The following is a 23,213-nucleotide window of genomic DNA, read 5'->3' on the forward strand; positions in this document are numbered from 1 at the left end:
GTGCCCGGGTAGACAAACAACAGGCGGAGTCTGAAATGACTTCCTAAGAAGGAAAGTGTTATGTTGATTCGATGAATGGGCTGGTCTGTGCGTGGGAAACAAGATCCGGGGGTTGGTGGAAATTCGAGAGATTTGTAGTCGGCGGTCCCGAGTTGGAGTCCGCACATCTTCCTTCATCACATACCCACTCGATCGCACCCCCGACGCTCAACGTCTTTTTCCCTGTCGTCGTAGTCGCCGGCGTCCAGCTCGTCGTCTCTCACGACATCAAGCATATTATTTACCCGCTGTTCGTCGTTCGAAGCCCAGTGCGACCAGTCCATCGTCACGTCTCACGCGTCGTCCCTTCTCCATTTACAACGCGCTCCACCCATTCCCGGCCGCCATCCGCTCCTTTCGTCAACACAGGCAACACAATCACTACTACTATTGCTCTCAACATCGTCGGCACTCTGCTCGCCCGTTGTTGATGTGCTAAATATTCCCTACCCCGCGAAACAACTTTTTCTGTATCTCTATCCCCACAACCGTTGCCCACACTGGCGGCCTCAACAGCGACTACCCAGCCTTTGCACCAGCAGGACGAGGACTTTATCAACAGGTCCTTGCTCGACTCGCTTGACGCCCAAGCCGACGCTGATCCTGGTCATTCCTCGAGCGACGCCGAGCAAACCGGACCATCGTCGTTCAAACCAGCATCCGACTCATCATCTAATTCATCTTCTGTAGCATATTCTATTCCCCTGCATTCCCATCATCACCAGCATATGTCTCGCACTGAATCTCCCTCTGAACACGGCCTCCACCAACTCCATTCCCAGGACGCCCAATTCAACACTCATCAACTAGCAGCAGCATCTCTATACAGTCACGCAAATAACATGCATATCCAACCGGACTACCCTAATGAATACGAGACGACCAAGCTGCCCCCGCAGCACGCAGGACGATTGAACGGGTTCGGTACCGCCAACAACTTCCGTGCATCATTCAACGCCTTCCCCAACGCTAATCGCACACAAGTCAATCCATCTGCCATCGGCGCTACCTCTCTTCGCGATACCAGCAATTTCTATCCCACCTCAGCAGATGTGTTCCCCGCACAGGTAACCTCGCCCATCCAAACGCACATGCAGCAGTTTGAGGCTAACCCCAGCTTCGAGTTCGGCGGCCACAAGGGTTTCATCGAGAACTTCAGCCCCAACGGTCCCATGCTCCCTCACCACGGAGGCAGGCCGAGCATCAGTCATGCTCAGCACCAGGCTCATCACAAGTTCACCGCGAACCATCAGTTCGGTGGTGGTGTTCAGTTGACATCCCAAACCCCCTATGGGCCCCATCTTCCGGCCGTCGGAATGAACAACGCTGGGAACCAGTCGCAAGGGTCCAACACCCAATCTTCCCGAGATGCAGGCAACTCCAACGCCGGCAACACCGCCAATCAGGAGGAAATTTCGACCATCTTCGTCGTCGGCTTTCCCGAAGATATGCAGGTACGCATCGACTCATCTTACGTTTGTGACACATTCGCTGACTGATCGTTCCAGGAACGGGAATTCCAGAACATGTTTACCTTCTCTGCCGGCTTTGAAGCTGCCACGTTGAAGATTCCAAACAAGGAATACACCGCCTATGGGGCCAATGCGCTTCGCGGATTCCCAGGCTATAATGGGTCCAATGATCCTTACAATCTTGTGACCGTTAACCAAGGTGGCGTCGTGGTCGATAATGGGCGCGACGGTACCATGTCGTCTTGGCCTGCCGTGGTCGGAGACGATGGGCCTGGGAACCACTTCGTCGGCGTCAACCTTCCCCCTCGAAAGCAGATCATTGGCTTTGCGAAGTTCAAGTCACGTGAGGCTGCTTTGGAAGCGAGAGATGTGCTTCAGGGGCGACGTGTTGACATCGAGAAGGGCGCGGTTCTCAAAGCAGAGATGGCGAAGAAGAACCTTCACACCAAACGTGGTGTTGGCCCCGTTGCTGGGCCTGCTGCCCCCGGACCCATCAATGCATCCAACTCGATGCAGAACAATGCGCACGGACCATTGTCCACACATCACAACAACGAATCGTTTGCTCTACCAGGCGACACCTTCCCTCCCCGCGACCTTCCCCTTGGCGGTATTGACCTCGGTCGCCTTGGTACATTCCGCGACCAGTTGCAGAAGGACGTCCACGCCATCACTAACGGCATCGGGTCTGCTCAGTCCACCGAGTTTCACCCGAGAAAGGATCGTGAAGATGAAGAGTATCGCAGGAATCAGCGAGACAGCATTTACAACGCAATGGGGTTCACCGGGTCGACCCTTGGACAATCGGCGACCCGCGGTCCGCGCGAACGTGCTGAAGAGGAGGAAAGGGAGCGTCGTCGTAAGGAGAAGGAGGCTCGTCTTCGCGCAAACAATTCGACTGCATTCGACGCCTTCCATTCCGTCCCAGCAGGCAATGCTCCAGCCCTGTCGCGACAGAACTCGGGCTTGAATGGCATCGCCAACGAGGGTACTCTGCTCGCTCCGATGCAGAGTGGTTCTGGTCTTGGATCAAGCCCCTTGCTCTCCAACTCGTTCACCCCCAGCGCACACGACGAAGTTGTTGGACCTTGGGACAAGATTCCGAACATTGCTAACGGTATCTCGAGACCGCGGTCGTCTTCCCAGCGCTCCGTCTCTCCCCCTGATCTTCACGATCGACGAGATTCTCACTATTCCCCGCCGACTGACTCCGCTCTGGAACAAACTGGTCGTCAGCATCGAGGCACCTCAGAGTCCAGCGCTTCAAGCGTTGTAGGCGCTCACTCGGCCGGTGTTATTGGGGGAGGCACTTCTGTCGGCAGTAACGGAAGTGAGCAAGACCTTAACAAGGCTATGAAGGACCTCGCCCTCGACACGGCGAATGGTACCACCTCACCGCAGTTACCGTCGCCTGCTTCTGGTGCTAGCTCCCAGGGCACCAAGGGTGCGATCGACCAAAATCCACCGGTATGTTGCAGTGCTTCTCTTTCTTCGGGTTACCATACTAAGCCTCCGCATTAGATCAATACGCTCTATGTTGGCAACCTCCCCGCACCGTCTCCTTCCATCGGCTTCTCGAACGATCAATTGGAGGATGCCATTCGCCAGTTGTTCATGGCCCAGCCAGGCTATAGGCGGTTGGTTTTCCGACAGAAGAATAATGGCCCCATGTGCTTCGTCGAGGTAGGCATAATGTTCTGCCAAGTGCAAGATCTTTCTCTGACGTTATCCTTATAGTTTGAAGACGTTCACTTCGCTACCAGAGCTCTAAACGAGCTGTATGGTCATACCCTAGGTGGCCTTGTCAAGAGTGGTGGCATCCGACTTTCATACAGCAAGAATCCCCTTGGTGTGCGAACGCCAACCAGCGCCGGTGGTAACAACAACTCGTTCCAACACCAGCAGGCAATGCAATCCCTCACGTTCCAGTCAGACGCCTTCCAGTCGCGTGGTGGAGAAGAACACGGCTCCCAGCCTCACATCTCCCGTCGAGATACTGGTGGCCCTTTTGGAAACAGCTTCTTGACATCACCGCCACCCCGCTTCACTTCGCCACCGATGCATTCATTCGGTCAGACATCGTTGACGAACGCGCCTAACTCCTTCGGTTTACGGACCAATGGAGGCAGTCTCTCCAGCTTGTATTCATTCTCCCTCGCTGGGGCCGGGGCGTTAGGCAACTCAGCGTCGTCAACGAACTTCTCTCCTTTTGGAATCTCAAGCCCTCCTACTATACCCGAGCATCATTCAAGCTCAGACGAACCTGCATTGCATTCTCATCATTTTGGTCATCGCACACTGTCGCCACCCGTCAACGTAGAGGCTGCTAGAGCCGGTTGAACGTGGTGGAGGTGGTGGTCATAGCTTTCCCTTCTCCATTTCGTCAACTCATCAACCAGCAACATCGTTTCAACGCATCCAAGTTTTCGCAAGCCCGCATACATCCTGCAACCTGCAATATATCTATGTACCGACTAACAATATTTGCTTTTCCATCTTCGACTTTGCATATCGTATGTTTAACATATTTTCTCCGTGATCTGTTTTCCTTCCCACCTTTCGTCGTTCATGTTGTCTGGACAGTGTTTTATTACCGCACCTCTCTCTCCACTCCTAGTCTGCTCCATTGACTTATAACCCCTCGTGTCGCAATAGTTCTTTATTCTTACATACGTTTCGTCCCACTCTTCATATAGCTGCTTTCCCATTCGATCTTTTCTTCCTGTGTTGTTTATTTACTACTTTGCCCACGTTCACGGCGTTTGAGCCGCTCTATCGCATCTGCACTTCCACTATTCTACAACTGTTTGTATTACCATGCCCCCAAAGCCCAAAGGAGTACCGTTCCCTCGTAATTCATCTCGCTATCCTGCCGTTCTCAAATGTTACTCGTTTTGTGCTTTCTTGTCGAAAATCAGTCGGATCGTTTCAGTCAAAGATTATGATGTGATCGAAAGGCAAGAAAGCGCGGCGAAGTATCGTAAGTATGTAGATGGTATTAGAGTCAACATTAGAATGTCTATAGCTGTTCTAAATGCTAGGCAGGCAATAGTAAGAGAGGAGTGCGTAGTAAAGAGATTTTGACTAGCTGGACTGTAGTGAGGGGTTTACTCGACGTCATGAACGACGTTCAAAGAGATAGGTGCGGGAGGGTTGGCTTCAAAGTTCTCCATGGAAGATTCGACCTTTGATTGATCACCAACCACTTCCTCAGGGTCAGAAGGAGCGCCAGCACCCTCAGCTTGAGGCTGAGAAGCCGGGAATTCACGCGCCTCAGCCTCACATCTATCGCACCCACAAGCAAATTTCCAGCCACGGGCCAACTCAACGCGGCGTCGGCGTTTGCATTCCGCGACGGACTCGTCAGGGTGCTGGTTGACATCGACGAAGGCGATGGTAACGACGTCGCCCTTTTTAAGGTCGCGATTGGCGACGAGGTGGAGTTCGGTTGTTCCGGAGCTGAAGGAGACGCGTGCGGAAGGGTCGCAAGAATGGGTGAGGTAGCTCGAGACGGTGTAGACTGCGCTGCCGATTTGACGAGAGGTTCCGTAGGGGGTACGGGTCTTCTCGACTTCCTCGGGGCGAACCTCTGGGGCGGGCTGTTGATGGTGCTGTTAGCATGTTGCTACTTGGCTGTATAGATATGCAAGCGTACCCTATCATCACGACCACCGTTGAAGCAGACACCGAATGCGTTGTAGGCCATTTTTCCCGACAAAATGGCATACCGTTCCTCCGTAGTAAACTGATCCAAACCCGGCAACGTCTGCTTCAGCAAGTCGGTGATTAAAGACATCTCTCCCTCGGGAGGAACCACGTCCATGAATCTCCACCTCTCCAAATGGTCAGCCAACTGATAATCACCGTCCTCAGCGTTGACATAATCGTTCTCTTCCGATCCAGATCCGGGAGTGGAAGGCGAGGGTTTGGCACCAATTCCTGAAGCGAGACTAGCGAGTCTGTTGGTCTCGGCCACGATTTGACGAGCGATGAACCTGGCAGCGACGAGTGGGAGGTTTCGGTTAGACGACTTGAGGTAGTCGTAGAACTTTTGTTGGGCTGCTTGGCGTCCGGCTGAGTCGAGCATATCAGGCATGGGGCCGGCGAGGAGTTCTTTAGGGAGAGGAGATTCGTCAGTGAAGAGGAGAGCATGACCGCGAGTCTTGGAAGCAACGAGACAGGATTTGGAGCAGTAGGCGGAGGGCATGATTTTAGAGACATTTTCGTCGGTGATGGAGAGGCCGGGTTCGATGACACGGAAGCAGTGTGTGCAGTGGGTTCCAGCAATTTGTAGATCGCTGTCGAGAACGGCGACGATGGGGTGTTCCTGATAACAGGTATTAGGATCCTTACGTGACGGTAGATGTCGGACATGTGTATACCTTATAGATAGTTTCACCGGCGGCGAAATCACGGTTGACAACCAAGACTTTACGAGGCCCTTTCATAGCAGTCGAGGTTTGCTGGTCGACGACAGAGACATTCATCGATTTAGGCGGGAAGACATCATAGTATCCTGCAAACAGGGTTGTTGAGCCATCGCCAAATCGTGTCCAGATCCTCAAGGCGACGTACCAGTGACACGGGCGACGACCTGTTGAAACGAGACGATTGTGCGCGCAAAGGGAGGAGAGGTGTGTATTAGAACGTGTTGCAACAGATGAATGAATGCAAAGCGAAACAATAGATAGCGAAGCGCAGGGAGGATTAGAGTATAAATTATTAAAATGGGTGTCTTTTTTACATGCAAGCGGTAGCCCCCCGCGTTCCTTCCATCCATCCATCGGTCCAGGATTAACGGACAGGATGTGAAGAGCTGGCTGGTTCTATGACTGGGTCTGCGAGTCTGCGTCGGTGACCTTGTCCCATTCCTGAGACGAAGCCTCTGAGGCCTCTGAAGGTGGGGTTTTGGGGCTCTTCCATGGACTCGATGGGTTCGAATTCACATCCTCGTCGATAGTCTCCTCCACAACAATCCGGGTGGGGCGCACGGGAGGCGAAGGAGGTGAACTTACGTCCATATTGGTCATCTCCAGAACAAGCTACGGGAAGCAAGTTAGAAAGACAGGAGACAGGGAACGGGAGGCAGGACGTACCTTGAAGACAGGAGCCGGGACAGTCTTTTCATAAATACCAATGAGCTCGGCAGGTGCAGGATAGATCCTAAGCGCCCGGAAGAAAGCGATGGCTGCTGGCAGATGGAAAGTGGGACCTGAACGACGACACGACACGTCAGGTAAGCAACACATAGACCAGGGGATAATACATGTTTACGGACCCTGGGTAGCCAGCTGTTCACCCATGCTGACTTGCGCCATGAAATAATTCTCCCGGTCTTCCAACGGAACAGGCGGCTCGCTCCTGAGAGCCTCAAGCGCCTCCCTCAGCATCGCAGGCGAGACAGCAGACGCCGCTGCTTCAGCCTGCTGCGATGCAGCCAGCGACTTGTTGACGCGCTTCTTCTCTTTTTCTGCCACGAATATGAGCTGTCTGAAAATTTCGAACACGAAATGTGCCAACTCACTGAGTTTCTTGCGGAAGTCTGGGTCATTCCTGCGCTTGTAGTCAAAGTAGACTGCATAGGCAAGAACGCCGGTCGCGACGACGGCGGCGACAGTGAGGACCGTTGACCTTGACTCCATGGTTTGAGGAAGAAACCTTGTGACTGTGGTGTTGAACGGTAGACATCGCGTTGGCGTCACAGGTCGTATTTTCCGAAGTCCGCCGCTTAGTCAGGGTGATGGCAATGGTCACGAAGCGAGGACTGAGTGAACTCACGGATTTTGACATTGAGCACGTCCAACTCGTGTGCCTAGCGTGTTCCATCCATTTTCTGCCACATTTCAGGGCTCTTTTTTAGTTTATTTCTTTGTTCTGGAGGACGTCGACACCAGCGCCGGGCCGGGGTTAATCCATTCACAACCACCAAAGTACCCACGATCAGTGTTGAGTTCATTTTTCTACGCTGATCTCGTCTTAAATTCCCCGTCAGCTGTTGGCTATGAACAGTGTAGCCGACGGCCAGCCCATCCCTTTCGACCTCCAACGAACCAATGACGACACACACGACCAACAATTCGCTGCTACCTCAGCCCTGAACGTTGGTGACTCAACCCCATCACGAACCCCGACGACCGACACGATTTCCACCAATCCTACCAATGGCGAGCTTCAAACGTCGACAATGCCATCAGCCGATGAGGTAGCAATCTGTGGTTCGGGCACGGTATCGCCAGAGGATGCAGAGGGTATTCGTGTGGCAGCTCAGGAGGACAAAGACGAGCCGGAGATTGGTCCACAGCCAGCGATGCAGGAGCACATCAAGGAGGGTGGCGAAGCTGCGTCTCTCGACCATGTGGCCTCGCAAATGGAGTTGCTGGAGCATAATACGGACGCTATGATCGCTACAAACGGAGTGGTGGTTGAGGACGTTCAAGAATGGATGCCGGATGCGGATTGTGAACTCAAGCGGGTCAAGGTGCGCAAATCGACCGTAGGAGAAGCTTTGTTGGCTCATGGGCACAATATCGCAGGTTTACGAACTCGTTGGGTCACGCTGGGAAGATCAAGGAACCGCGTTCTGCTTTGGACAGTTCTCTGAAGACACAAGTGAAGCTCTGCTTATCGCTCGTTCGGAGAAGAACTACAACGATGTCGTTCTCTCCACCACCATTCGCTCGAACGACGTTTACCAGCGACAGCAAGGTACATCAATTATTATATCTCTGAGAGCGTCCTTTATGACATGAAATTAGAAACGCTCATCGTGTGGACCGAGCCGGATGGTGTCGATTATGCTCTCAGTTTCCAGGACCCTGAAGGATGTTCGGAAGTGTGGAATTTCATATTAGAGGTCCAACGTCATATGAACAACACAGGTGCATACCTTTCTTTGACACTTGTTGGAATATGACTGATCTTGGTTGAAAAACCAGACAACATCTCTTCCTCTCCACTTATAGGCTCAGAACTGTCGGTCACGGCTGCAAGCATATATCAATCTGGCGCACTCCCGCAGCCACGCATAGGCATCATTGGCGAAATAGAAAGGGCTATCAAGAACCTCGCTCGGCCACAGCAAATGAGGGAGCGGATATGCGAGCACATCGTCCACGAAGTTAGTAATCACTCCTCCCTTACCACCGTCCCAATTCTATACAGCTTTTGTCCTGCCCAGGGCCTGCTTGCACACTCCCAACCTATTTTTCAAGCCGTCACCTAGCTGGATACTCATTCCCATACCCAGGATTACATCAAACAGTTGATTGAAGTACACACCACCGCCGAGGATCTCGAAGACCTGGAGAATTTACATGCTCTTTGCAGCTTGATGCAAACAATCCGTTCGTGCCAACGCGTAACGAGTGATCAGGAATTGAAGCTAACCGTAGCGCCTTCATAGTTATGCTCAACGATCACAGCATGTACGAACACATTCTCGACGACGATCTCTTCTTTGGTGTAGTGGGCATGCTCGAATGTGTGCACATGTCCTTTTATGCAGTCTCTTATGGTACTGACCCGTCGTAACAGACGACCCTGATTTTCCGGACCACAAAGCCAACTATCGGGAATTTCTCAATCAGCAGTCACACTTCCATCAACCCATCCCTATCCGCGATGTCAGTATTCAACGCAAAATCCACCATACCTATCGGTTACAGTTCCTCAAAGACGTCGTCCTCGCCCGTGCCCTTGACGACTCTACCTTCAACGTTCTCAACTCTTGCATAATCTTCAACCAGATCGATATTATCCAGCACGTACAGCAGGATCCCGACTTCCTTTCAGATGTTGTCAGCCTATTTATTGATGGCACCTTGGTCTCGAACTCCAAGAAATCTGCTCAGTCATGTCCAGGTGCTCAGCAGCAAGGACACCTTCCTCCGAACCAAATCATAATTAGCCTGAACGGCTCACACGATGACCAGATGGACGTCGATCCTAAACCGGAGGAGCGGGCCTTTTCGAACGCCGCAACTCGGCAGTACTACCAAACCCACTACTCGTGGTCTCCCCCTGACAACATGTCCGAGGCTGAGATCAATCTTCGGAGAGAAGTCATCATCCTCATCCAACAACTCTGCATGATGGGCAAGAGTGTCCAGCTACCTGCACGGATGGCGTTGTTCCGGACGTTGGTCGAGCGGGGGATTCTGTTTGCGGTCCAGTGGGCTCTCTCGCTGTCGGAAAAAGAAGAGGCAAACAAGTCCATGATCAGCGCTGCCGGCGAGGTTCTATCGACATTGTTGGATCATGATCTTAACGGGGTCCGGAACCATTGCATGCGCCATGTGGACGCGATACTGACGGAGCGGGCGGCTGGAAAGAAGGGCGCAGACAAGGCGGAATCGTTGCTCGAACTGCTGTGCAAGATGATGGCGACTAGTCGGGATTTGGCTATTCAAAGTCAGGTTGGAGATGCCTTGAAAGCATGGCTTGAGGTGCCCCCTTTCAATGAACACCCTGCGGGCGGCGAGGTACGCATTTGATTTCTTCTCCTGCTGTTTCAATGTTAACACAGTATTTTAGGCCGCGGGACCGCCTAGACCTTCTCTGCGCAAAGATGGCGATGTCGGAGAACGATTCATCGACTACTTCTACAAAAACTGCGTCCATACGCTATTTAGACCTCTCCTCAACCTCACCGAGTGGAAGAACGTTCAAGGTATGGTGCCTGTACTATCCTTTGGGGAGCTGATGCCAACGTTGTGTTTGTTAGGCCCTTTACTGCCCCTCTTCCGGGAAGAGGCAACGAGATTTACCTACTTAGCCGACCTCCTACATCTATTCGTGGCTCAACACCAATTCCAAAGCCACCTCTTCGTCATTTCTACCAACATCCTATCACGTGTGGCCAGTCTCCTTAAAGCGAAAGACAAGCATCTCCGCCATGGTACGTTCCCTCGATCATTGCGCTTGGTTTGCCCTTAGTGAATATGTTCCTAGCTGCATTTCGTATCTTTCGCCTCCTCCTCAAAACCAACAATCCGACCACGTTCAACCACATGTGTAAACTCGACGTCTTTAAACCCATACTCGACCTCACGCTTCAAGAATCACGTCGCGATAATTTATTGAGCTGTTCATGTCATGAATTCTTCGAATCCATGCGACGTGTGAGTAGCCTCCATCGTCTAACCGTCCGGCAATGCTAATCTTCCATGTACGTTTAGGATAACATTAAAGACCTTATTAAATTCTGCATGATCCATCATGAAGCCGAGATCCGCCAATTGGCTAAAACGCCGCTCGGAAGCCAACGCTTTGAGCTGTTCATCCAGCGGTACGAAATCAATTGCGAGCCTCCGCCACCTCCTTCGCAAGGAGGGCCATCCGAAAGGTACTGTTTTCGGCCTTTCCGGAATCTCAAGAACTCGTCTGATCTTGAGCATCTTTCTATTTGTAGAACCGTCGATCCTCGAGCATGGGCAGGGCCAAGTCGTGGGATGCTGGATGCTGAGGAAGAAGACTACTTCAACGCCGACGATGACGACGACGCGAATGTCATTTCCGTCAACTTGCAATGGCAGCAGCAAAAACCGAACACACTTCTTTCCTCGGTGCCAATCAGTGGCATCAAACGGAAACGGAGACCTGGGATTTCTGCTGGAACGGCGGGAAGTGTTGGCAAGCCTGGTCCTCTAAAACCACCGCAGCTACGATCGCCTGGTCTTGGGTCTCTCTTGGACTACGACGACGATGACGAGGAGTCGCAGGAAGGTGAGAGCAAGGACGATACGCCGACTGAGGTGGCGATTCCTCCCACACCACACCTTTCCGCTGCTTCTCTACCCAAGAAACAAGAGCCCAAGCCATCGCAAGCAGAAGAGGACGACGACGACGACAGCCAGTTCTTCGAGTCTCTAAAGTCCGGGCCGCGGAGTCAATCTCCAGCACCACCGTCTGGGAGAAACACGCTCGCGCCTCTACGACTGGGAGAGAAGCGACGGCGAAATGAGGACGAAGACGAACTTTTGGAGCGGTTACGCAAGTCCAAAAAGCTCGACGCTGGTCCAGGCTCGAAAGACAGCGGTCAGGTTGCTGTGGGAGCCAATCGTGGTAAACCAGGCGACGATCCTCTCAAGAAGATCAAGGTGAAACTCGGGCCTACCGGTCTCTCTCTTGCGTTGGGGAAGCAGCCAACGCCAACAGAGAACAAGGACAAAGCGACCTCTCCGACAGAGTCGACTCCACCGACGAAGGACGGTGATACCGGCTAGGTTTTCCATCTCGGGCATGCTTCTCTATTCTTTTTTTATCGTGCTGCTTTCACCATATCGCTCCTTTCGTACTTCCTTTCGTTATCATGTGTTTTAGGGACAACGTGCACTTGCTTTGCTTTAAATACCTATAGTTCTACTCACCGTTTCCTGTGTCATAGACTTGCTTTCTTTCTGACTACTACTTACTCCCCACCTCTGCCGCCTTGTTCCGAGTCTCCATTTAATCGTGTTAAACTATTTGTACGTAGGGTTTTTCAGCGTGTTTCTTGTAGTCATGTTCTCTCTTTCATGTAGTACTACATGCGTTATGTAGCTTGCTCTGCCAGCTTTCTGGAAACGCTAATCGATTTTTTTTCTGAGGAAGAGGTGCGAGGGCGCGGGATTGCAAAGTCACGATAATTTCACAGGTCGAAATGTCCAACTATGGATTACAAGTGGATGGGACGGGCTATTAAAAGTACATAGTAAGCTAGGGATGCAACAGGGTAAGCTTGCTATCGGAACAGATATATGGAACACTGCGTTTGTTACAAAAAGGTTGGAAACGAAAGGAATTGACATATAAATATGCTATATCAAAAAATGTTATGCGGGTGGATCAAATACTACAAATGCGGGATGCATTACGGGGAAGCTGTTGAAAGGGTCACCGGGTTTGTTGGATGGGATAACATGGTAGAAGCACAACAAGCACGCGAATAAAAAAACAACGAATGATATGAAAGATAGGCAATAGTTGGCCGTCTGAAGCAGAGGAGTTGATTGAAATAAATACGATCGAGACCACACAAAACCAAAGTGAGACAGAACGACGGTGGAAGGGAGAGCGGGGTTATCACCGTCAACTTGATGCACAAACAAGCAGATAGGCCAGAAGGGATCAGGGATCTCCCTTACGATGCCAAACTTCTCCACATGCCAGAATCGGGAAGCACGCTCCTGGCCTGCAAGATCTTCAAAGCGCGCCTGCGGCCCCGAGTCGTGGATAGATAGGCCTCAATCCGTGCATCTTCCTCATCTTCGTCACTGCTGGTAGTATCTTCTTCTTCCTCGTATGTCCTGAAATCCATTAGACCAGGATCCATGGACCGCTCGCGATCTCGCTCAGCGTAGACGGCTTTGCGAATGGCAGTGGATGATGTATTTTGCTTCCCGTTGGCCGTTGGGGTGGCTTCTTGTTCTTCCTGGTGCTGTTGTGCGATGGCTGACTGGGGCTGGTAGGATGCGAGGCTGAGCGGCGGTTTCGTCGTTGTCTTCATGTGGATTTGGATGGGGGCAGAACCTGGCACACCGACATAATGGTGAGAGTCAAAGAAATCTTTATACAATACGTCAGAGTCGTCAAAATTTCGCAGGTGGTTGTGCCCACCTCGTTCTGGAACAGAGCCTTGACCATTGGTCTTCCCCTTGATGCTAGTCGCAGATGACGCAGGCTTTCTGGAACTAGTTGAAACATCGATTCCGGCTTCCGTTGTGTCTCCGGTCTCTGTTTCGTTCTCTTCCGGTATGCTTGTTGGTTCAACGGTATGCCCACGAGTGAAGCTTTGCCAATGCCTGCCATCCGCGCTCCAGGCACCTCGCTGATTGGCTGCATCTAAAGTAAAAAGTCATGATATTCTCAATCGGGTGAAACTGCATCTGAGGTGTATTGGCCATACCTTTGGGAGGTGAAAGAGTGGCCTTGGACCCGTTCATCCGAGGAGGACGGCGACCCGCAAGCGGGTTCGACTGGTGAGGCAGTGATAACATCAAGCCTCTTGTTGAAGATGAATCAACGCCGGGCGGACTCCGAATAGGACGTATGTGCGATGGAGCGGGGAGGGAGGAAGGGCGGAGACTGGCCAGTTCCTCGGGCATTACCTGTGGACGGGCTTTGCTTAGTCGGGCAGGCCTCGAATTGGTGGGCTGCTCGAGCAGAGGCAGTGCGGGGGCCGGCTGCTGTGGTCTCTTGTCATCTCCTTCCATGTCTTCCATGGGTCCAAATAACATTTCTGAAATAGATGAAACGTTAGACACCTGCTGCCAAGTCCAAAAATAGACTAGACTCGCCTTGGGCATCATCCTGTTCTTCCGTCTCAAGATCTTCTTCCTCCGTCTCCGCTTCCTTTCGGATGGTATGTACATCCGGCTCAACATCGAACGTGACTTTACGTTTGCCTTTGCCTTGTCTGCCTCGCGGAGGATCGGAATCCGCTGCTTTCTCGTCAGTAGATGTGGTGGCCTGGGCAGGAGCATTGGACGAAGACGTTGGGTTCTCTTGAGTGGCAGATGAGGTTCCAGCGGCTGATGTGGACTGGGTTGCACCAGATTCCTGTCTCGGTTTGCTCGCTTCTGCCTGGCGGGCAGCTTCCTCTCGTTGCTTTTTGGCACGGGCCATGTCTTCTTCCAAATTGACGAAGTAGCGATAGCTTGCCTGGGTGTTGATATCATCGTTTATATTACGACGGAATTGGAGTACGTTGATGCTGCCGTCTGTTGTAGGTTCTTGAACCAGGGTCGACGAGTCCGTGGACGACGCCTTGGGCGACTCTGTTCCTGGGGAGCCCGACCTTCGGGGCAATGACGTATCCCGTTGAGCTCTTGGATGATGGAATGTCGACGTTACCAACGAAGCCGAGAGAGCTGATGTTCGTGGAGGTGGGGAAGTTGCCAGCCTTGCAGGAACAGATACGGGAACAAAGTCCCGAATGACGAGGCTACCATGGGTTGGACTAACCGACCTGCCCGGCCTCCTTTCCCTGGATCGCGAGGATCGCCTTGCGACGCGGGGTAGATGGGGAACCTCGTCATGAACATCCTTCATGCTCTCGCGATACCTGCGCCAAACTGCCTCAACTTGTTTCCGAATAGTAGCATCACCTTGTTCAATTTCGACCGTCTTGCGTCGAATAATTTCCGCTACATATTCTTCTGCTGCTCGTCGGCGGAGTTGGGAATCCTGCTCCGCTAACTGGGCTAGATGCAGGAAGGCTGGGTGAGAAGGTGTGAACGGCGGAGGTGGCAAAACCTTCTTGACATGGGCGAAGTAGCTCGGCGGTTCCGCTGGGGCTGGGGAAGGAGAACGGGACCGTGGCGATAAGCTGCGGTTTCGACTTGCTGGAGCCGGTGGTGTCGGGGGTAGAGGCGGGACCACTAGGCTGAATAACGAGGAAAAGGCTGCGTCGGTCTCTGCTTGAGGAATGGCATCCCCAGTCTGTACAGCACGAACAATGCGTCAATAAACCATGTAATCAGTCGAAAAAGACCTCAAATGGACCAGAACTCGTAGAATAGAAGCGATTTCCCTTTGATAAGAAGCCTGAGATATGCTCATAGACGTACCAAAAGGTCTTTGTTGACTTGCACCCATCCGTTAGGACTCTTCATGACCTCCTTTTCGACATAGTCTTCAGCTGGCAGAATCGGTCCATCTTTTCCTTCGACGTCGGCCGGAACGATCTGGAAAATGCGATAGACTGGGATGTTGCACAACAGGCATTTGAGCGTCGTAAATCGTGAATATCGATTGCCTTCTGCAACTGTAGCGACGCGCTTTCGACTTCGGAGGGTGAGTTGAGGGTGTTTCTAACGGTTATTGCGACGACCATGAGCATTCATTTCCATGGAGTTGCCCTGGAGAACATACAATTTCGATCCCCTCTCCAACGTAGACCTGGGCGTAGGCGGGGTCGTCAACGGACTCCGGTGGCGCCGTTTCTGTGGTGGTGGTGCGAATGCGAACGTTCAAGCAACGACAGGCATATGTAATGCCATTGTTGCCAGCAACAGCGACGGGCATTGGTTCGTCGACGTTGTGGGCGGCGGTGGGGAGGGGCGGGTTTGGACGAGTTGGGTGTTGAGGGAAGAGTTCGACCTGAGCGGAGGGCGTTCCGATTCGGCTGTCCGGACCTTAGCGCGAAAACTCGTCACCCATTTATGACTTCAGCCACAAGTTTGATAGCGACTATATATCCCAAGTGACTACTACAGTAAATACACCGATATCACTCGGAAAACGGTTGACCAAGCACCCCGCGAAACCAGGTATGAAAGGCGGAGTTCCCTTTTCTTCCCATTTCCCCGAGGAATACGAACACAGCAAAAGCCTGTGTCTTATCATAGCTTGTTTACTGTGTCTTCTTCGACTCTATCTGCTCCGCAGCATCTACGTCCTCAGCCATCACTTGTCCGTATTCATTGACTCGTTTAGGGTCAATTCGGTATATCCATCGCTGCGAGGGAAACAGTCAGCCTCGATGAAATTAATTAACTCTTTCCCAAGGGCCGCGTACCTGGTAAAGGAAGATGAGAAAGACAACGTCGTCCCTAGGGTAAAAATCAGTGATCTGGCCCACGATAAAGTCACCGGAGAGAGAATTTTACCGGAAACAAGCCAGTCGGTGTAGGAATGGCATCTTGATACAGAACCTGCACCATCGAAGGTCAGATCACATGGATTGCCCGAAGAAGCCAAGTCCCTTACGCAAAGAGGTCATCCACGACGGTTGACAGAGTCTTGTATATCATCGCTTTCATAGGCATGTGTGCCACACTCTATTTTTTCCGGGATAATATCAGTGTGTCTGTTGCGACGTAGTGGGGCACATCACCCTTGACACAAATGACGCACCTTCAGTTTATAGTTGATGATCAGCTGTGGGACGAGCTGGGCCTAAGATCTGGCAGTCAGCGCTAACGTTTTCTGGAATCACAAAGAGGACTCACAAATCCGAACATGTAGACGTAGGACGTGAGCGTCGAGATGACGAAACTGTACCATCCCTTGTGCTTCTCATACAGAAGGGAATAGATCGTGTAGCCGATGAGGGTGGGGATTGCGACGTATGAGACATAGCGGAATGCAAGCCGGTCGTATCTGGTAGGCAAGGGTCAGCTGGCGACACTGTGCACGAGGCAATAGAACTCCTACTCCTGTGTCTTCTTTTCATCTTCACTCAGGACGTGTTTGTCTATGTGGAAAGGCGGGAGCTTTAGTTCGACGGAAGAAGGTTTGGGGTACGGAGAAAACGGCAATACCTTTGATGTCAAGCCGATAGGGAAACAGGGCGCCAGGGCCTGCGGGAACCACGCTGATATCGACGGCCTTCGTAATCTATATACAGACAAGGTAAGAAAACAATGAGGATACCGGACAAACAGCAATTCACCTTCCATGCCTCAATGACCACCCCAACCCCAGATCCCATAAGGATCATCCAACTCGTGTTCTCATTGTTATCGATGAGATACAACAGAACGACGATTTGGACAAAAACGTTGGTGATGATCTAAAAGAAGGGCGGTCACAAGCGCGATGAGCATGACACATCCCGACCTCAAGGTGATGGGGAAAAGCCGCACGCACCGTTCTTTGAGAATTCGGAACGTAAAGTGGTACCGGTTTTTCTACATTGAGAACGGAATCAATGTGACAACAGCGCTTGCCGGACTCACCTGACGGAAACACCGACCATCTCCTTCTTTTGACGCCAGTGGGTCACATCCGATTTGAACGCCAGCATCTCGAATCTGGAAGGGAGGAAGGCGTGAGCTTGGATAACAGTAACGAACAGACTTCAATGAGGACTTACACGACGTGAAGAATGCTAACCAGTCCGGTTAGGCCCAAGAACCAAGGATTAGTCTCCAGCAGCATGCGCTTCAGTTCGTCAATTTCAGACGTCCCTCCACCGTTCTTGGCGGCTTCATTGAATCCGTGAGTCATGGAAGCAAACATTTGGAACTTGAGGAAGGACATTGGCTGGAAAGTGAATTGGACAGGGAGCGACGTTGTCGTGCTGTTCAATTCAATGTAATGTTCTCGCAAGTGCCAGAATTCATTCGGGAAGACGATAGGGTAATAGTAGCCTTTGGTTCCCGTTTCATCTCGCTGGCCTCGGACAAGATGGACATCTGCAGTACCCCTTAGATAGCGTGGCAAAATAGGGGTGGAATCGGTCGCTTACGTTCGCGAACTGGAGGAGGGAGTTTCTGGTAAGGTACTACCGACGCCTCCGAAATCAAAGCTAGGGTGACATTCTAAGAGGGAGTCAGTCACGCAAACAAATGCGCGTTTTGCCCATTGTCGGGGACTCACCTTGTGCCAGTGGGGGACATAAACATCAGGCTAAAGCAAAAATGAGAATCTCAGAAAACCGGCGCGTGGACAAGCACTCACTTCATCAACAAAGGTAGTCTCTTCCTCTTCAACTTCCTCCTTGGCAGACAGCAGACTCTTCTCCCTTCGAACTTTCGGTTTTGGGAAATACGGCGTGAGCACTGGGTGAAATGTCAGGTTCTTGACTGTGTACCCAAGAGAATGTTCAGTTCCCGGTCGTCACTCACATTTACGAATGTGGTGGACATTCCTGGGGTCGAAGTTTCGCTTAGCGGGGTTGGGACTGGATCCATCTTTGGTCACAAAGATATCGGCCCACAGGGTTCCATTGTTGAGCACACTCTATGCCAATTGAGCACACACACGCACACGGGTAAGCCAAAACCGCATTTCAACCTGCGAATGAAAATGACGCACTTTTGGGAATGTAACATCATATTCTACGGTCCGACTGTCTGTCCAGTCTCCGAATTGAATGTTGTCCCAAGTGAAGTGAGGGAGGTTTTCCCGGGTCCCAAAGACGTCGCCATCCGGGGTCGTGGAGAGATAGACGTGAATGTCGAGCGGTTGTCCAATTGGCCAGGCGAGGCGGGCTTCCTGTGGAGGTAGGAGCCATGGGTTCACGGCTTGCGGAGGAGTCGTCTTTACTCCTGGAGCTCCTGCAGTACCTGTTGGTTTCCCGACTTCAGGTGACCCTGGCGTCGTCCCAGTGACTGGAGCCTTCGGGAACAAGTATTGCTGGGCTTTGTGCCTGGTCAGAATATGCGCGACCGAGCATCCACCATTGCTCACCTAGTTGCGTGGCAAAATAGATCATAGCACATTGCTAGAGCACAGTCAGTATCTTCCCAGATTCCTACCTGCAGACAACTTGTTATGCTCACCTGAGCGAGCCTAAGGACCGTGCGGAATGTGGAAGGTTCTTGCTCAGCAGGGTTCGCCGCTGGTGCAGGGCGAGCACCGTTGTTTGTCGACATTCTCGATACCGTGTGTTGTCGGTATCAGAGCCGCTCGTCGTAGCAGTGAATGTGGGGGAGAAGGCACAATATTGCACAATCTGGGGGCGCTGGTGCTCAGCGCTCAGAGCCGCGTGACAAGCTGATCCCATTTTTATTGATCGGGGTCAATGCAAGGACAAAAGTCAAGCGCAAGTGGTAAAGTGGTGAACGTTGAACGCGACGTTGCTACTGCTATAGAGTCCAGGAAATACATAGTAAATAGGCAGGATTATGTACATGTACATGTGGAAAAGTAGGAAAAAAAAAAAAAAACACCATGAAATGTACAACTAAAATGTACAACTAGATGAGAATAGACTACACATACAATGAAAAGTAAAGAAGGCTGACCACAGAATCTAGATCCAGAGTTTCGATACAAGACACGGCCTAAACGCCATATGACCCGCTGAGCTTGAAGGTTCCGTCTCCAATCCACCGAACGTTTACATCGCTCCGAAGATAGAGATAGTCATATCTGTAGTTGAATGAGACGTCGAGTGACCACCCTGATTAGTTGAACGACGGCCCAGCGCACCTGACGCTCCCGTGGAAGCTTCCAACGCAATTGTGGAACTCATCCGCGCTGAACTTTTTGGCCTTGAATTTAGGCGGACCGCCTTGCTTGAACAACATCCCAAAGACTAGCGGGTCGTTGCACAATCCGTCGTATACCCACTTGGCTGAGCCAGTTTTGCAAGAGGGCTTCCACTAAAGGCGCGAATGTTAGCCTTTACATACTATCTCTGAAAGAGATCGAGAACGCCTACACTCATTTGTTTCTTGATTCCACTGCAGATAACAGACGCGAGCTTGTCGACCTCCTTCGCCAGGTCTTCCGCGGACTTGAACTTGGGTTTTAAAGCGGCGAGTTCGTCCTCAAGCATACGCGCATATTGGGCGAGCTGAAGCATTTCTTTGCGAACTTCGTCGTCTCCTTCAGGGACCTCGAAGGTTGACGCGTCTTTCAGAATGGCTTCGACTTTAGACGCGCCTTCCTCGACCAATTTGAGCTTCTTGCTGGCAGCAGCCGCAGATTCTTCTGCTTTTCGTTTGGGAGGCATGTTGGGGACGACGTTGAGCGCTCGGCTAAGGTTGGAACGAACTTGGGGTAGGTTCTGCTCGCGTCCGAAGATCGCGCTTTTTGAGGACGCGACCGAGGCGTGTGACTCTGTGGCGCGTTGTTCCGCTCCGTCGCCAATTCCGCCATGTAACGGCAAGGCTGGCCATGGGCGCTCAGCACGACGCAAGTGGAACAGTAACTTGTAAGCGAACGAGTACTATTGAACATTGATGGCTCCCTTCATTACACTTTAACCGCCCTTTGTCTTCGGTGCTCTTCGTTACTTGGATTTGGGTTTGGGGCAGCTGCTATCGATACCGTACTTTCCGGTCAACTTGAAGGTCCCATCGCCGTTCCAATAGACGTTAATGTTGCTCGTCAGATACAAGTATCGGTATCTAGATGTAGGTCAGCTAAAGAGACTGAGTTGGAAGAGGAAGAGCGCCTGCCGGATAGATGCCCATATTTCTCCACGAGTGGTGGCAAAGAATTCGGCCTTGGTTAGCGATTGCTTGGACGGGGGAACTCCTTCAATATTGAACATGGCCTTCCAGACTTCAACGTCGGGGCAAATACCCTCGTACTCCCATTTGGCCCTGTTTTCAGAACAGGTAGGCTTCCACTGTGGGTGATACAATCTCGAGGGGCGAGCGACAACGGGTCCTGTCATTCCCTTACCTTCATGACTGCTGGGATGCCCTTCTTCAACACGCCCGCGAGTTTGACCACCTGTGCCTCAATATCCGCAGTCTTTGGCTTTAAAGACGCGTTCTCTTCTTCCAAGAGGCGAGCGTATTGGGCGAGCTCGACAATCCTATCGTGCATAGCCTTTGACCCTTCAGGAAGGCTCGAGTTCGCGGCGTTGTCGAGAATCGCTTTGACCGTTGCCGCTCCTTCCTCCATCCTGAGTTTCTTGATGGCTACAGGGTCAGAGGCAGAGTCGGTTGCTTTGCGTTTAGCCATGTTGATTAGTAGACACTCGGTTCTAGCAGAAAGACAGTGACCCTGAATACCGCGATTTATACCAGAGGGCAACTTTGATCATGACAGCACGTGCAATTCGATTATTATTAGGCTTCGCGCATATCTCTGAATACGTCGGGGACTCGTCATCTTCCTTTGTCCTTTGAGCGCTTACGAGCTATGCCAGAAAGGGTCGTGCGGGGTTGATTGATAAGTGATTATAGACGTTGGGCCTTGTCTAAAGACGGGCAGGAATGCATCAAAGGACCACCGCCGTATCAGCGGATTCCAGAAACACCAATGTTGACCCGGGCGGGTCTTCGAAGAGATAGCGCCAGACGACGTGTATCCCAGGCCACCACATCGACAGACCGTGTGAGAGGCCATCGACAGTATCCAGAGCTTGCTGTTACCTAAAATCCGTAGACCATCGCAACGAACAAGAGTCAGGACGGCTACACGTATTCTGAAGGCCCAAGATCGAGTACACGGCTGTGCACGGCCCTTCTATTAATATGCTCTTTGTGGGAGATCGAGCCGTGTCTGTGGACAAAGGGTTCAGACATGCCCCTTGCCCTTGCGAACAAGGAGGCCGCAGTAACATTGGTGATGGGGATGCCTCTGGGAAGATTCATTTTTGTTGAAGCTGGGTGTCTCTGAGCAAATTGGGCCACTGTGAGCTTGTCTTTTGATGGAGCCCTTCAAATTCCAAGAGAAGCAAGCGGCCATACCAAGAGCGCCTAGTCGGGCTGATAAAGCCTTTTCTGCTGCGGAGGCTGGCGAAAATGCGAACGGTAGGGCGACAGGTGTGCGCGAAACGATGAACTGTGATGAGCGTCCGAGACTGAACGATGACAACGATCTTCCCATTTCGCTTGGTCGCAACGAAGGCCGATTCCCATTTCCTTTTCCAGATGGAACCTTCTACATGCCCTTTGCCCTGGTCCATCGCTTACATAATACATCACGCCGGATTTGCCCTCTGCCCAAGCTGAATTAAAGGTTGGCTTTTCTCGCCTTTCTGCCCATCAACAACACCCTCTATCACTTATCGCCCCCCGCCATCGTAAGTCCCCTTCCTCGTCGCCGTCCGCAACGACCCCGCTCATTGTCATCGCCCGTAGTCTCTTCAGCCACCCAACCCCCCAAATATCCTTAACAGTGAGTTCATGGACGCGTCTAAAATACGCGTCGTGTGAGGTCTAACGACTACGTTGTAGATGTCTCAATCTCGTGAAGACTCTGTCTACCTCGCCAAGCTCGCTGAGCAGGCTGAGCGATATGAAGGTGCGTTTACTGGGTCGAAATCGGTCGTAGAACAGTGGCTGATCTTGCCACATCAGAGATGGTCGAGAACATGAAGCGCGTCGCTTCGTCAGACCAGGAGCTCACCGTCGAGGAGCGAAACCTCCTCTCTGTCGCCTATAAGAACGTCATCGGTGCCCGCCGTGCTTCGTGGCGTATCGTTTCGTCGATCGAGCAGAAGGAGGAGTCGAAAGGCAATGAGGCTCAGGTCCAGATGATTAAGGGCTATCGGGAGAAGATCGAGAGCGAGCTCGCTAAGATCTGTGAGGACATCCTCGACGTGCTCGACAAGCACCTCATCCCCTCTGCCGCCTCTGGTGAATCCAAGGTCTTCTACCACAAGATGTTCGTTTTTTCGCTCCATCTATTCTCACGATAAATCTAACTCCAAAACCAGGATGGGTGACTACCACCGCTACCTCGCTGAGTTCGCCACTGGCGATAAGCGCAAGGACAGCGCCGACAAGTCTTTGGAGGCCTACAAGGCTGCATCTGACGTTGCCGTCACTGAACTTCCCCCCACGCACCCCATCCGCCTCGGTCTTGCCCTCAACTTCTCCGTCTTCTACTACGAAATCCTCAACAGCCCCGACCGTGCTTGCCACCTTGCGAAGCAGGCCTTCGACGATGCCATCGCCGAGCTCGACACGCTCTCAGAAGAGAGCTACAAGGACTCCACCCTCATCATGCAACTCCTCCGCGATAACCTTACACTATGGACTTCGGATATGCAGGATTCTGGTAGGTTGATTCTGTAAAGCGGAAGAATATTTGCTGATATAACCTTTTAAAGCCGACAAGCCTTCTGAGGGCAAGGATGAAGCTGGTGATGCCCCCGCTGACGAGTAAACGTTTCTTTAATCCGCATTTTCTCTTCGCGCTATCCACGTTAAGAGGTGTCTTATATCATTTTAATCGCATTGTCGCATTCATAGTACAACATAACAACAATCAATCATTTTGGTCATATCAGAATATATTCACTGCTGAGAGGTTAAAGAGGGCAACGTTTTGGTCATAAGGCGTTCCGTTTACAAAGAAGCGTCAAGT

The 23,213-nt window shown here is 51.8% G+C and overlaps 8 protein-coding genes across 8 annotated transcripts; 3 read left to right on the forward strand and 5 right to left on the reverse strand.

The window, feature by feature from the left end:
• Positions 1 to 881: 881 nt before the first annotated feature.
• On the forward strand, positions 882 to 3,851 carry CC1G_01410 (hypothetical protein; the record flags this gene model as incomplete). Its single annotated transcript, XM_001837446.2, has 4 exons — positions 882 to 1,493; positions 1,548 to 2,978; positions 3,033 to 3,194; positions 3,249 to 3,851. The coding sequence occupies 4 exons, from the start codon at positions 882 to 884 to the stop codon at positions 3,849 to 3,851; spliced, it is 2,808 nt and encodes a 935-aa protein (XP_001837498.2).
• A 698-nt stretch (positions 3,852 to 4,549) lies between these two features.
• On the reverse strand, positions 4,550 to 7,153 carry CC1G_01411 (hypothetical protein; the record flags this gene model as incomplete). The annotated part of the gene is made up of 8 exons (XM_001837447.2): positions 4,550 to 5,110; positions 5,167 to 5,838; positions 5,894 to 6,027; positions 6,087 to 6,357; positions 6,527 to 6,553; positions 6,608 to 6,723; positions 6,790 to 6,981; positions 7,036 to 7,153. The coding sequence occupies 8 exons, from the start codon at positions 7,151 to 7,153 to the stop codon at positions 4,619 to 4,621; spliced, it is 2,022 nt and encodes a 673-aa protein (XP_001837499.2). The 3' UTR covers positions 4,550 to 4,618.
• Positions 7,154 to 7,512: 359 nt separating this feature from the next.
• Positions 7,513 to 11,734, forward strand: CC1G_01412 (nuclear protein; the record flags this gene model as incomplete). The annotated part of the gene is made up of 11 exons (XM_001837448.2): positions 7,513 to 7,989; positions 8,045 to 8,216; positions 8,447 to 8,628; positions 8,758 to 8,854; positions 8,914 to 8,991; positions 9,045 to 9,133; positions 9,176 to 9,991; positions 10,044 to 10,179; positions 10,234 to 10,407; positions 10,701 to 10,854; positions 10,921 to 11,734. The coding sequence occupies 11 exons, from the start codon at positions 7,513 to 7,515 to the stop codon at positions 11,732 to 11,734; spliced, it is 3,189 nt and encodes a 1,062-aa protein (XP_001837500.2).
• Positions 11,735 to 12,630: 896 nt separating this feature from the next.
• Positions 12,631 to 15,539, reverse strand: CC1G_14686 (hypothetical protein; the record flags this gene model as incomplete). The annotated part of the gene is made up of 5 exons (XM_002911211.1): positions 15,363 to 15,539; positions 15,059 to 15,301; positions 13,754 to 14,930; positions 13,396 to 13,728; positions 12,631 to 13,331 (listed from the first exon to the last, which is right to left on the reverse strand). Exons 1-5 carry the CDS (start codon positions 15,513 to 15,515, stop codon positions 12,631 to 12,633), a joined length of 2,607 nt encoding a protein of 868 aa, XP_002911257.1. The 5' UTR covers positions 15,516 to 15,539.
• A 130-nt stretch (positions 15,540 to 15,669) lies between these two features.
• On the reverse strand, positions 15,670 to 18,851 carry CC1G_01415 (cleft lip and palate associated transmembrane protein). Its single transcript, XM_001837451.2, has 19 exons — positions 18,719 to 18,851; positions 18,627 to 18,660; positions 18,252 to 18,577; positions 18,062 to 18,176; positions 17,895 to 17,995; positions 17,814 to 17,843; positions 17,683 to 17,755; positions 17,308 to 17,629; positions 17,171 to 17,245; positions 17,082 to 17,085; positions 16,885 to 17,004; positions 16,754 to 16,829; positions 16,647 to 16,686; positions 16,442 to 16,592; positions 16,347 to 16,388; positions 16,200 to 16,270; positions 16,100 to 16,144; positions 16,009 to 16,042; positions 15,670 to 15,948 (listed from the first exon to the last, which is right to left on the reverse strand). The coding sequence occupies exons 1-19, from the start codon at positions 18,809 to 18,811 to the stop codon at positions 15,844 to 15,846; spliced, it is 1,857 nt and encodes a 618-aa protein (XP_001837503.2). The 5' UTR covers positions 18,812 to 18,851; the 3' UTR covers positions 15,670 to 15,843.
• Positions 18,852 to 19,222: 371 nt separating this feature from the next.
• Positions 19,223 to 19,896, reverse strand: CC1G_01416 (hypothetical protein; the record flags this gene model as incomplete). Its single annotated transcript, XM_001837452.1, has 3 exons — positions 19,223 to 19,310; positions 19,371 to 19,543; positions 19,603 to 19,896. 3 exons carry the CDS (start codon positions 19,894 to 19,896, stop codon positions 19,223 to 19,225), a joined length of 555 nt encoding a protein of 184 aa, XP_001837504.1.
• A 408-nt stretch (positions 19,897 to 20,304) lies between these two features.
• CC1G_01417 (hypothetical protein) lies at positions 20,305 to 20,858 on the reverse strand (the record flags this gene model as incomplete). Its single annotated transcript, XM_001837453.1, has 2 exons — positions 20,305 to 20,517; positions 20,574 to 20,858. The coding sequence occupies 2 exons, from the start codon at positions 20,856 to 20,858 to the stop codon at positions 20,305 to 20,307; spliced, it is 498 nt and encodes a 165-aa protein (XP_001837505.1).
• Positions 20,859 to 22,078: 1,220 nt separating this feature from the next.
• Positions 22,079 to 23,159, forward strand: CC1G_01418 (hypothetical protein; the record flags this gene model as incomplete). Its single annotated transcript, XM_001837454.2, has 4 exons — positions 22,079 to 22,145; positions 22,202 to 22,508; positions 22,561 to 22,904; positions 22,957 to 23,159. The coding sequence occupies 4 exons, from the start codon at positions 22,079 to 22,081 to the stop codon at positions 23,010 to 23,012; spliced, it is 774 nt and encodes a 257-aa protein (XP_001837506.1). The 3' UTR covers positions 23,013 to 23,159.
• Between the last annotated feature and the right edge of the window lie 54 nt (positions 23,160 to 23,213).

The sequence above is a fragment of the Coprinopsis cinerea genome (genome assembly GCF_000182895.1).
Source record: "Coprinopsis cinerea okayama7#130 chromosome 5 map unlocalized cont3.5, whole genome shotgun sequence".
In the NCBI taxonomy this organism is placed as follows: domain Eukaryota; kingdom Fungi; phylum Basidiomycota; class Agaricomycetes; order Agaricales; family Psathyrellaceae; genus Coprinopsis; species Coprinopsis cinerea.